This window comes from Callorhinus ursinus, unplaced genomic scaffold, assembly GCF_003265705.2.
Source record: "Callorhinus ursinus isolate GAN/ISIS: 27379988/994484 unplaced genomic scaffold, GSC_fseal_2.0 scaffold70, whole genome shotgun sequence".
Taxonomy (NCBI): domain Eukaryota; kingdom Metazoa; phylum Chordata; class Mammalia; order Carnivora; family Otariidae; genus Callorhinus; species Callorhinus ursinus.
This window is the reverse complement of record NW_027397132.1, coordinates 4454972-4468513: the sequence shown is the minus strand read 5'-3', so window position 1 is coordinate 4468513 and position 13542 is coordinate 4454972. Positions and strand designations below refer to the sequence as shown.

At 57.6% G+C, this 13542-nt stretch overlaps 1 protein-coding gene across 1 annotated transcript in view; it reads right to left on the bottom strand.

Moving 5' to 3' along the window:
• Positions 1-6301: 6301 nt before the first annotated feature.
• The window catches only part of GNA12 (G protein subunit alpha 12), a 108467-nt gene continuing 101226 nt past the window's right edge, over positions 6302-13542 (bottom strand). The window contains exons 3-4 of the mRNA XM_025863747.2: positions 10211-10261; positions 6302-8981 (exon numbers count right to left, since the gene is read on the bottom strand). Coding sequence (XP_025719532.1) covers positions 8412-8981; positions 10211-10261 — 621 coding nt within the window. The 3' untranslated portion in view covers positions 6302-8411. The remainder of the gene's footprint in view (positions 8982-10210; positions 10262-13542) is intronic.

The window sequence follows — 13542 nt, the reverse complement described above, 5'->3', positions numbered from 1 at the left end:
CCGGGTTATCGGGCAGGACGGGCCGAGATGGCTCGCACAGCCCTTCCCAGCACCTGGGTCCACGAGAACCCAGAATAACTGCTATTTTTGAACTTGCTTCTTGGGCACAGACGCAAATGAAAACAAGCTAGTCAAGGGTTTATTTAAAAAAGCCATTTCCAAGAACCGCGCTGGGGCCACGACGCGCTCAGTCCCCGCCCCCCCCCCCCCCCCCCCCCCCCCCCGGGGCCCCCCCCCCCCCCCCCCCCGGGTCCCCCCGCCCCCCCCCCATGGCCAGGGTGACCCGCGGACTCGCTCATCGGAGGTGGCTGAAGGCCACAGCCTGCACCCCAGTGGGATCTGCCACCGGCCTCCACCTCCTGCCTCTGAAATGACCCCACGCGCCCAAAGAACGAACCAGAAACGCAATCAATCAGGTTCCCCGTGAAGCCGACCCAAGTGGCTGCTGCCCGAGCATCTTCACACACTTGTGAGGCACTGAAACTGGGCCAGGCCCCATGCCCCCCGCTCCAGCGCTGTCCCCTCCCTCCTGGCCTGCTCTCTGGCTAGACTGCAGCCTAAATGTCACCTCTCAACCGCGGCCACTGCGGAACCTTCTAGGTCCCACCGGCATGCTGAGCACAGTGTCATGTTCCTCCCGGCACCCAGCTCCCCACGCTTGTAAGGCTGGGTCGCGGGTCTCTCCCTCGCCTGAGGTCTGCTCGCCACCAGCTCCCAGCCCTCGCGGTACGTGTGGGGACGCACTCACCTGCCCCCGGAACAGGTGGCCGATAGAGCAGAGGGCTTCCGGGCTGCAGGATCCGGTCTGGGGCTGACATCCCTTTCCTTTCCGTCATTTGGACTTTTAGCAACGAACGCTGATTCGCTGTTTCTCGCCACACTGGCTCGAGTAAGAGCAGAACGTCAGAGGGAGCGTACCTGGCCCTTCCGCGTGGACAGGCCTTCCACCGTGAGCCCTCAGGCCGGCTTGGTGCCCTCCTCCCTCGGCCTGCCTGGGGAATGCTCCTGGGGGCTGCACAGGACGGGCACGGGAGTCACAAGCTGGGGGACAGGGCTGGGAGCGCGGGGGTCGTGGGAGGAGAGAGCACCGTGCAGGGCCCGAGTGTGCAGGAAGGGGCTTCTCTGAGAGAAGCCGAGCATCACCGGCAGGACCTGCGGGAGCTCCGTCCGCCTGCCCGAAGTGTGAAGCACGAGAGAGACAGGGAGGGGTAAACATCCCCACGGCAGCTCTTTCCTCTGAAATGGCATCGGGCCCCAGCCCCACTCCAGCCACGTCCCTCAGGAATGAGCTGGGCGCTTCCCCCGAACGTCCCCCTGGAGAGGCAGTTCAGGGGAGGTGGGGACAGCGGCATCCTGGCTGTCAGCCCAGCACCACTGGGGGCCCCGCCCAGCTACCTCCCATCCCCTCTGCCCTGGGGCCTGCCCTCCTGCAGGCCTCCCTCATGGCCCCCGCTGTATCCTGAACCCAGGGACTGCCGGCACAACCGGATTAAACTACTAGATTGGCATCATCCGTATTTACAGAAGTCCCACAGCCAAGGGGAAATTTGCCCAAGCGTAGGCATCTCAGTGCTAAGATTCCCGAGGACTTCGACGTGCAGAGTAAGTTCTGCACAGTTCAAACTTTCTGGACCGCTTATGCATTACGTTTTCATTCTGAAAATTAATAAATGCTGTCAATGCACGTGAAGAAAAAGCCTGGAGGGAGGGGGAGACATCCAGCTGCAAACAAGAGCTTCTACCCTCTGAACCGAGCAGGGGCTCCTTCCTGCTGGGACGCAGGTGCCCGCCGGACCCGCTCAGCTTGCAGGTGCCCAGGGCGCCAGGCGGGGGAACGCTCTGGCCCCTCGCCCGCGCACACAACCACGCGGCGCGTGTCCCCGAGGCACCGCTACACTCACGTCCCTGCCAGGAGGGTTAGGAATCCTACTTAACACACTGGCTCATTCCCTGTTTCCATGCGTTCTGGGCTCAAGGTTGTACCTCTCAAGGGACAAGGTGGGGTGGCTGTAATTTCTATTCATACTAATACTACCAACGGCATATTTCCGCCTCGAGGCCGGGGGCTCCACACTGTCGCCCGGCTGCTTGCTCACCTTTGATCCACGCTGCAGGTCCACACTTGTAAGGGTGCCTGGCCAGGTGCCGTGGAACATTACTGGCAGCACGGGGTGTGGCATGGAGAGGATGAAAGGCAAGCAGGGACAGGCTTACAGAGGCAGAGGACGGGAAGGGCCCAGATTCGAGGCTGTGAGCACCTACTCCTCTCACCGTCCTGCTGGCGGCCACACGCACACGAGACCCAGCGGGAGGCCTCAGCTTCTGGAACGGCGTCCGCCCCACGAACCATGCACTCCAGGGTCCACGGTCACCTGTGTTCTCCCATCTTAGAGATGTCACACGCCGTGGCCGCGGGAGCTGGTGTTTGACGGGATGCAACACGCCAGGAAAGCAAGGGCAATTTAAGGCGAACCGTAGTACATTCATCAAAATCACTCACCACTGTGGCCATACAGAGTGTTTTTACCCTTCCCGGTAGAGATTCTCACCTGGTACATGGCATTCATAAACAGAGGCCTCCCGGCAGCCCCGTGGGCAGGCTTGGCTCTGCGTGAACTTCCAGGGCGCTGCCCGTGGCGGAGCGGGCTCCAAGCTCGGTTTCCACAGCGAACACTGAAGTGTGATGCCACGGCAGCCCTGCCCTTCGCAGGGTCCTCTGTGCACTCAGCCCTGGGCAAGGCTGCAGCGCGGAGGCCACGTGGTGGGGCAGGAAAGGCGCGCGCAGGGCGCAGGTTGGGCATGGAACACCGTATTGGGTCAGAGGATAACCTCCCAATTTTAGTCGTTTGGAGTTTAGAAAAAGGCTATTTGGAAGAGGTCCAAAGGTGATGCTTTGATTCTAGAGATGCACAGAAAGATCAATTTTAAATTCCTTCATAAGCAGGCTTGTTGAAGAGTCTAGCAAGAGCTCAGCTCCAAACAGGACAGATGGTGGGGAAACGGCCAAAGTCGCATGGGCTGCTCGTGAGTGCTCGCGGAAGCACGCCCCCACCCCCCACCCGCCGCCCCCAGACCACAGCCAGGGCTCTGCTCACCCGTCTGCGTTGGGTCTGGGAAAGGTGTCCCGGCTCGCCCACACCACGTGGCCGACTCTCAGGGCAGGTCCCAGGTCCCCTGGGGGAAGAGGGCATCAAGCTCTTCCCCGCCCTGCAGCGGACATCAGGGCAGCCTTACCGGATGGTGCGTGGTCCACGCAGGCCCTTGGGGAATGCTGTTTCCGCAGGGAAACTCCACCATGGCTGTGGACGGCTGGGACTATGTTTCCTTGGGGGAAATACGTCAACTTTTAAAAACACAAAATAAAGTACATTCACAGTTAATAAAAAGGCCTCGAAGTGACATGCCTGAACAACGGCCCCTTGTTGTCGCAGAGCAGGGGCCGCTGGAGAAGGGCCGCCCGCCCCGCGGCACGGCGTGTCCGGCTCATCAGCGAGCTGGCGAGCCCACGCCCGGGCCTGATAGCAACTTCGGGCTCATTCAGGAACCCCCGAGTCTCTGCTCTAGTGTTTCTCTTGGGTTCACGTTACAAAGACATAAAACAGAAAACCCTCTGAAGAGAAAAGCTACCTTCTATATGCAGCTTGAAAATGGAGAACCTCATTTTCCAATTGAGCCACATTCACGGTCAGCCAGGGGCAAGGTCTTCAGGTCCCTCCTGCTAAGATGCCCAAAATGACATTTTGAGCTGTTTTGCTGCCTAGTGGTAAGATCCGAGGAGGGTGAGCCGCCACAGGGCAGGGTCAGACCCCAAAGGGCCCCCTGCTGCCCGCCCTCCCAACTGTCCTGACCTCCAGTCAGCAAGGAGAGCCTGCCGCCCTCTGTGCCGTCCTTCTGGGCTGGAAACCCACAGCCCGAGGGCCCACCCCATTCCCACCCCATTCCCACCCCCGCCATACAGGGACACCAGCCCCTGGGGACGTCCACCTGCCCAGATACTTGAGAACCCGCTTGTTCCAGCTGGCATCCTGCTTTTCCTGTTGGAATGCGGGATTGCAGCTTTCGGATGGCTCAGAACCTCCCAGGGGCCAGCTCCGCGATCTCTAATCGGGCAAAGCCCAGAGCTTACAAAATGCAGCTCCAGGCCCAGCAGCTCCAGGCCCGGCTCAGAGGTGTTACCACCGCCAGGGCTGTCAGACCGGCTGCAGACACGCGCTCTCCTCCAAGGAGGGAAGCCCGGCGAGAGAAGGGGCCCCCGGGAGTCACCTGAAGAGAACAGCCGCTGCGTTGAGATCAATCCAGCTATTTTAACACCCCATCCGAACACCACGGAGTAAGCAGCCTTCAAGTTCGAGAGCCCTGACGTCCTTCCCCAGCAGAAGGCGGGGCTCAGACCGTGCAGCGGGACTGTGGAGACAGCAGGGGCTTCTTCGCGGCCCAGCCCCCCCCCCCCCACTCACAGCCACCACCTGAGCTTCAGCCCACACCCGCCCCCCAAGCTCAGGTGCCAACCAGCACATAGGGTGCCCGTGAGCGCGGTGACGTGGCACAAGCAGCTGGGGAACCATCTTCAGGAACCAAGCAAGCTCCTTTCCTCAGGGGACCCGACACCTTTCTTGTCAGGGCCCAGCTGTGCCTTATGAATGACACTAGAGCCCAATGTCCCCAAACCAGGGCTGTCAGGCCCCCGAGCTGCAGGCCCAGCACCATCCCCCAACCAGGACCGGCGGCTCCGATGCCAAGTCAGTGACACACAGAACCACACACACCAGCTCCCTCAACTTGCAGGGGCTGTTCCAGAACGAGGCCGCTAAGGCACATCCGACATCCCTTACGGAGAAGATGGGACCAAAAGATTGGAGACTGCCCAACGTTGGGAAAGGCTCGGCCAGAACTCACTCTCCAAAGGAAACCCACCTCTGTTTCCTGGAGGCGGGCTGCTGGTCCCAGCAAGGGGCAGAGCTGGTGACCTTGAGTGAGATGGTGAAGCAGCATTGTCACTGAGCTGAGCACAGACTCCAGCCTGGGAGAAACCCCCCAGGAGCTCCACCCACTTAGGTGGCCCCTCTGCCCTGGCTGCACGGTGAGGTCGCTAGGAGCCTGGGAATCCGCTTAGACCATGTTCCTACTGGAGGGCCCTGCCCGGGCGGCTTGGCCCAGGGCCTCCGCAAAGCTCCTTGGGGGGGATCGGACTGTGGCGCCAGTGTGGAGAATCACCATCCCGTCCGGTGTTCACACGCGTTGAAACTGGAACCCACAGAGCTCAGCCCATAGCCCTCGGGTAACGCAGAGCACGCAGCATGCCTGTCACTGGTGTTTCTCTGGATGGGTTTCTGCCCTTCCCACACGTAAACGTACACCGTGGTGCCCCACCCAGGCCATGGCCGCTGGACAGCACCCATGTGCCTCCTTCTGGAAAAGACTGCAGTGTGAAGAGAACCTCGGGGGTCAGGACAGCAGACTCCCCACCTGCCCCTGCCCCTCCCTCTGGCGTCCTCTGGTGGTGGGGCTCAGGACGCGTCAAGGGTCTAGCAGCAGGTCCTTCTCGAGCTCTCAGACCTCAGAGCCACACTCGGGGCTTCCCTCACTCACGCGACGTGAGGGCCGCACACGCACATGCATTCACACATGCATGCACACACCCGTCTCTATGTACAAGATGCTTTTATTGGCTTTGAAGTTGTGTTTCCGGTGCTTTCATGGAAAGCAGGACTTGAGACAGTTCTGTGTATCAGGCTCCATGCAGCACCCTTTCAGGATTAAAGGCCGACGATCGGATAGTGAACCTTCAAGTACAGTTAGGATTGATGGTGTTGGGCTCTGAATTCTGGGGACTAAAAATCTGACTTAATGGTTGGGCTTGAATGCGGAGGATAGAGCTTAATGAACACCCAGAGCAAAGGTGGTCATCACCACACTGGACCCTCCAACCAAGGCCCGCGGGGTGCGAAGTAGGAGCCGCGAACCAGCTGTGTGGGCCGCGCGCATCCTGGGGGAGCACCTTTATCCCACAAGTCCCACTGAGTCCATGTGCGCCTGCCCCCAGGACGCCCAAGCCAGGCAGTCCTAACTAATGATCTTGTGTTGAGAGTATTTTTGGATCTCGGAGTTAAAATAACCGGACTTATTTTTCTTTTATCCAAGAAGTAAAAAACGTTACAAGAATACAGATCCTGGAGATCTCTGTACATCACAAGGCTGAACACAAAGTCTTTGAGACCATTTCTCTACAAATAGAAGAGTGGTTCAGGGAAAAGCCTACATGTGTCCTTCTATGTAAACAGTAGAACTATGAAGAAAGATCTTATTTTGAGGAAGTTTATTGTTACATTTTTGCAATAATAGATGAGGCACGACTATCTCCTGCTTCTCCAACAACTCAATAAAAAAGACAATAATCAAGGATAACAGTGAAATTAAAATAAAAAAAAATACAAAAGCCGAAGGTTTTGGAGACAAAAAACAACTACAGTCTATGTGTGGGGAAGCTGTGAATGGTTTTAGTTGAGCCTTGCAAAAAGTTTCTTTCCCCGATTCTGTTGAAGCCCAGAACTTCGAGCCGGGGCCTTCAGACCCCACCCCCCCGTCTGCCCAGCTCCCCATGCAGCTCAGCGCGCAGCCCCCTCTCCTGCTCCGCGGGTTAAAGGGGCCGGAGCACGGTGCACATGGCGGGCGGAGCCCAGCCCACAGCGCGGGCAGCGTTCGGGGCCAGGGTGATGGCTCCTCCATCAGTAAGTGGCAGCTGGTGAGGCCCCGACAGTGACTCGTGAGAGAGGCCCGCCGCCCTGGGGACCGGGCTGGAAGGACCCCAGACCACCCTGAGGGAGCCTGCCAAGAGTGCTCCTTTTCCTTTAAGCCATGGTCATCGGCACTGACCCTGGGTCACATCCTTCAGTTTATGAGGAGCCCCAGGAAGCAGTACACAAACAGCAATGTTTTTTTCCCAGCCAAAAAAACCAAAACTCCAACATACACGGACACAAAGCCTCGAGCACCAAAAGAGAAAGAATTTCATGTTGTTGCCTCATTACGAACACTGATAGCAAGGATGACTCAGAAGCAGGTTGTGCTCCCTCTCCTTCTGGATCAGCATCTGCCACAAGATTCTTGTTTATCTTGCTGGAAAGGGGCCAGGAGGGAGATGCGAAAGGGACACGGGATCGGGAAGAGGGCGGCCTTGGGACAGGGGCCTCACTTGTGTTACTCGGCCACAGTAATGGACTGGTGCCAGTTAGAGGAAGCTCTTTTTGTTCCCTTTTCAATGCTGGGGAAAGTCCCAACACACCAGACAGACCGTCCTAGGAGAGGAACGCACAGCGGGACCAGCTTGGGATGCAGTGTGCTGAGAGCCAGGGAGAGACACCTGCACAAAGGTAAGTGGGCAAGGGCACAGAGAGGGACATCTGTTCTCCCGTGTCCACATTCACGGGCCTGGGCAGCTTCTCCCGGACAAGGGCTATGTCTGGTAGTGTTTGCTGGTGACATGTGTACACAAATGGAAGCAAGAGACCTCAGTAAGAATCAAGACTCCCAGCAGAGCTGCAAGCGGGGACCAGCTGTCCAAAGGCATCGGGGTGGTGGCAGTCTGCAGAAACTCTGAGAGTCTGGGCTTTCTGAAAGGTCAGCTGTGGCATTCACAGAGGCTGTGCTAGGAATCCTGCCAGTGTTCAGAAGCCCCGAAGGGAAGAGGAAGCATTCTAGCACCTTCCGAAAGAAGGGAAGGCGGATACAGCCCAGTGCAGGTGTCAGAAGAGGACTTGAAAGAAGAGTGACCTGCGAGGCCAGGGGAGGGAGGGCGGGTGCGTGTAACAGGCACGCCCAGCGCCGGCACACCGGCCGTGGGGCGTTAAGGCAAGCCCATGCCCACCCTCTAAAGCTGGGGGCCCCTGGCCAGATCATGGGTGCCTGGACCAGGGTCTCTCAAGGAACCGGCACTAGGGTTTTACAAGGCAACGCGTGCGCTTTGGGAGGTGACGCAGAGACACCTGATCTCCCGCAAACCACCGTGAGGCAAAGCTCTCAGGTTCGTCTGTCTCACGGAAGACACACAAGTTAGCGGGAAAAGCCATCTGCAAGGGCAGCTCTTTGTGCTGTCATTACTGAGTGTGCGTGTGCGGGCGTGTGCACACCCGCCACCAACACTCCACCCTCGGTTAAACTGTGTCAGAGAAGGAATACAGTTTCTGGAAAGAGAGAGAAAGCTGTGTTCCTAGGTATTACGCATGAATACCAAAGTGACCCCTTGGATTCTCAGTAGTTTGACTACGCCCCGGGTTCAGCAGCTAACGTCCGAGTGTCCGTGTCCCCGGGCCTGGAGCGCGGCGGCATGGCCAGCGTGGCCGGTGTGGCGGCACGGATCCGAGGAGCCCCCCGCGGGCCCGGCTGCGGTGGACGACGGCGAGGGGCGCCCTCCCTCACTGCAGCATGATGTCCTTCAGATTCTCCTGCAGGATGGTGTCCTTCACAGCATGGAACACGAAGCGGATGTTCTCCGTGTCTATGGCGGTGGTAAAGTGGTGAAACAGCGGCTTGCTGCGGTTCCGTCTCTTCCGGTCGAAGCACTGCACCAGGTAGCGCTGCACATCCTCCAGCCTGTGCGGGTCGCCCTTGAAGTCGGGGAAGTGCTTCTTGATGCTCACGGTCTTGACCTTCTCCACCAGGAGGTCCATCTTGTTGAGGAAGAGGATAATGGAGACGTTGAAGAAGAGCTTGTTGTTGACTATGGTCTCAAAGATGTTCATGGACTCCACCAGCCGGTTGGTGCGCCTGTCCTCCATGAGCACCTGGTCGTACTCGCTGGAGGACACCATGAACAGGATCGACGTGATCCCGTCAAAGCACTGGAACCACTTCTGGCGCTGGGACCGCTGGCCGCCCACGTCCACCATCTTAAAAGGGATTTTTTTAATAACGAAGTCATGTTCCACAATGCCCTTCGTGGCTTTCCGCGCCAGCAGGATGTCCTGCTTGCTGGGAAAGTAATTCTGTAAAATACAGGAGAAGGGAAAAGTTTAGCAGGAGAAGAACACGGGAAAATGAGAATCAGGAGTGATGCACTTGGGTGAGAAGCTGAACCGAACACCAAAAGCCACTTTCATCTGTACCATCAGACGCTGGCCATGGAACGGAGGTGAAGGCAATAAGGGCTTGTTTTAAGCGAGCAGAGGCCCCCTGGCCCGAGGCAGGTTGCTGGAACCCCGGGGTCTGTTTCTGTCCACGGCCACCTCTGTCCTCTCCTGACTTCTAGAGCATGCGCCTTCTCAAACCTTACTGTGAACTGATTTAATCTAGGTTTGCGATGCTAGTTAGGTTTAGGCTGCAATCTACGTAATACGTCATTCTGGGAAGTCTTCCGCAACCATGGTGCTGTCCGTTTAAAACCCTCCATGACCGCTGAGCACAATCATGTGGGCAGGGGCCCTGCCAGAAACCAAACAGGGACGATGAGGCCTCTGGGTCCAGAGCCTGCTCACACGGGAGCAGGGGCAGAGAGCTAACACTGCAGGGGGGGACAGCAACCCGCGTGAGAGGCCCCCCTGCAGGAACGATCCAGCTACTTCACCACATAGACGGGGAGAAAAGGAAAGACGGGGAGAAACCTACAGAGTAGGAGACATTTGAGTGACATGGCCCAACTGCGAAGGACGGGCCTTACGAGGGCGTGGATTCCAACTGCCAAACAAGCAGCGCACACGGGAAAACACGGACATGAGACACGCGGGCAGATCCCCGAGTAGACCGGACGGCGGTCGATACGGAGGAATGCTGCGGATGTCTTAGGAGCAACAATGGTGTCGCGGGCAGGATCCCATTACTGTGGAACGATGCGAGGAGGTGTGTGCTCCTGGCGGGGGGCGGCCCGGGGGCTCATCCAACGATTTGCCCTTGTGTGTGTGTTTCCCATCAATAAAACGTTAAAGGAAATCCTCCGTTCACTAAAGAATCCCTGTGTCCTCTGCGGTAGTCCGAGCGAGAACATGAGGAGGCGGGAATGCTCACGCCACGCACAGACATTCCCTCCACACTGACCCAGAGTCGGGAGCTGAGTGAGGGCAAGACATGACAGCCCTGCCCACAGTCATTGGATGCGGGGCGCAGGGCGCCCAAGGATGGTGCGCACACCTGCAGGCTGGGGGCCGCCCTGGCCTCCACGCACACACTTCCTAACCCTGGCTCACGGTTCCCAGGGGCGGGGGGTGCGGTCTGTACTCACCAGTTGGCCGATCCGGTCCAAGTTATCCAGAAAGTACTTCACCGATTCACCCTGTCACAGAGGAAAAACACGCACAACTCAGTTTTGGTGGAGAACCCTGATCTGGCCACTAGGAGATAACGGAATCACATGAGTGTTGTTTCCCCTCTGTATAAATGGGAAGGCAAAGAGACTGAGAGCACACAGGCATTTTCAAAAATTAAAAACACGGCTGAAAACATTTTTAAATGCAGTTTTTCTAGAATTCAGATTCAGACTGTGTTTTCAAAGTACCCTGGGTGAGTCTGGTGACGGGCAGGGTGCTGCGGGCTAACCCTTCCTTTCCAGACATGCACACTGGCCTGCTCCAGAGCCAGAAGCTTACGTCAGGGCCCTGTGAGCAGTCCTGCTTGGACAGAGATGGCCCAGGGCACTGTGGACGTGGTCTCTAGAGAGGGCAATTCTTCAACGACAGGCCTGTGACCACATACTTTCCAGTTTCCGGAAACGGGCCTAACATTCCACTGCTGCCCCCGTCTGTACGACCTGATTCGCAGCCTCGAACAAGAACCTTCAGTTTGGATTCCTGCGGTGGAACAGTGAGCCCATCACTGCCTGGACGTTCTCTGCCCTGAACGCCCATACAGAGACCGCTCTCCAGTGAATGTGCACCTTACGGTCACCCTGGGCCCCGTTTGAGGAGAAGCGTTTAGAGGGTGTTCAAACACTGATGGAAAGGAGCAGAACAGAGGAAGGGGTGAGCGCACAGCTACGGCAATTTTCCCTCAAGAAGCAGAAGGCAGACAAGTCCTCGCGCCCCGCACACAGGGAGGACGCAGCTTCCCACAGGCACCACCGGATGGCGCGTGGTGGCTCGGGCTCCCTTATGCGGGCCTGGGGACAGTCCCGCCAGGGAAGCCCACATCCGCCTGCATTCACACAGAAGTGTGCAGGCGGCAGGCTGACACCCTAGACCGTCACGGAGGAGACCTTCGGAAAGGTGAGGGATTACGGCTCGAGCCTGTGACTTTATATAGAACAGTAAAGGAAACCGATGACAATGGCAAGGGCAGTGCCCTGACCCCTGGAGTTCTCCCCCAGTCTGCCTCCAACAGGCCCCAAGAAGACAGTAAGGAGTCAGCTTGCTTCAGTGGGAGTCATATGTCCCGTTTTACGTCCCTCCAGCCTTTTGGAGGATTGACAAGGCAGCAGTTTTAAGGGGCATGGAAACACGCATCACACACACTCTAGCACAGAGGAGGATTCGCACATGCAGTTCTCCCGAACGTCAGGGTGTGGTGGGTGCAGTCTGCTCTCTGCTCTAGGGACACACAAGCAGGAGAGATGGCACCTGGGGCTCCAGGATGGACACCCCGCTCCCTGGCACCCCGCCTCTGCCACTCTGCCAGCTGCACCCTTCGGTGTCTGTCCCCTTTGGACACCAGCTTGGGTGTGGGGACAGCCATCTCCACAGGGTGAGGCAGCTGGTCCAAGAAGGGGCCGCAGAGAAACCCACCCGATCCGTGACTTCCCCCACAACCACGTCTCTCTCAGCCCCCCTGCCTCCCACTTGGGGGCTCTGGAGGTGCAAGGAGAGCCGATGGATGCCGGCAGTGTCTGCGCACCGGGAGGCCAGCTGGTGGCAGCCCCTCACAGCCCGGGCCACCCTGGGTCACTCTGAGGCATGCGGTGGCACCGGGCGAAAAGAAAGCGGGGTTTGGTGTGGTTGGGCATAAAGTCAGGGCAACGCCGATGCCCCGGCCAACATCCCGTCACCACAGCATGACAACTCTCCTGGGGAAACACTGACACATGTGTGCTCACCCCAACGGTACAGGTGTGAAAGGAAAAGTGCCCCAGAGGACACAATGAAGGATGAGCTAAGTATTAAAAAAGCGAGAAAGCTGTTATGTCCCAGTTTGAATGGAAAGATCCCTAGTGAGCCTGAAGTCAGGGTCACCCCACCTGCTCTCCAAATGTTAGCACCCTTTCACTCCTTCAGAGGTACAAGATTTATCTGGGGCTCTCTGCCACTGCGTGCATGCTTGGCGGGGGGCTGGTGCACGAGGAGGGGGAGCCCAGTCTCATGCCAGGCCTGCCTCTTCTTGGCACTAACTTGTGGGTCCCTGCGGTAGCTGCCCTGGGGCTGTCTGTCCACAGAGCTCTCCTGTCAAGGCAAGGAGGGAAGAGGAGAATCAGCTCGTTTGGACCAGCAAGGAGTCACTGAGTTCCACACTCCGTGGCCCCTCCAGGCTGAGTGGGAACCATGGTTTGGATGCTGTGGTTTACCGCCAGGGACTGAGGGGTACGCCATCGGATTCGACATGCAGTCTACGGAACGATCATTTGCACGGGCTTCACGGTTCCCAGAGCACCAGGTTCCTTACAATGTCCAGGTTTAAATTCTGACAGATTTCCAACACTGGGGAAAGGAGTTATGTCTTGGGAGAAATGGCAAGTGGCAGGAACTAAGGAGCCACCACAGAATGAACCACTTAGCACCCGCTGCAGACTGTGCCACCTGCCCCCATCATGTGCTGAAACCTAGCCCCCAGGGCCATGGCATCAGGGCTTTGCAGGGTGGAGCCCCCGTGAACAGGGTCAGCGCCCTAATAAAAGAGACCCCAGAGCTCTGGCCCCGCCTCCAATCTCGTGAGGACACAGCAAGAAGACACCATCCATGAACCAGGAGGGGGCTCTCACCACACCCCGAGTCTGCGGGCACCCTGACCTTGGGCTTTCCAGCTTCCAGAATATTTCTCACAATCACAGGTTAGGTATGTTTATCGGCAGACCAAACAGACAAAGATGGCACCTTTACAAAAAGAGGATCACGTGTGGCCAAACAGTCCCGGGGTCCTCTTGATGGCCACTGCAGTCTCATGGTCTGACGAGAAAGTGTACATGAGAAATGGGCTTTTTATAACCCTCCTTGGTCGGAAAATCTAAGTCACTTCTTTAATAATACCATGGATCCATGGAGTAGACGAGACAAAAATTTGTTAGGATGTGCTCAGAGGCTACTAGGCACAGGCTTGACATCAGACTGCTTTCCTGACCCAATTCCCAAGAAATGTGCATTTTTATTACCAGCAGCTGGACGAGTGTGGGGGGTGCTGGTGGTGGAGAAGGGGGGCTGATCAGTTTCAAGCAGCAGCGGGTCTTTTTGGGGTGCTTGCAATTGTGCCACAGACGGGCAAATGTGGCTGGAAGACAGTTGGGCAGGGCCTGGACATATCACACCCATAAAGACAATGAGCTTTTAGGCAAATGGACTCTATTCTTCATGACATCTTCCCTGGGAGCACCTATCACCCACACCTGCTGCAGACAAATCACACATAGTGGGCTCG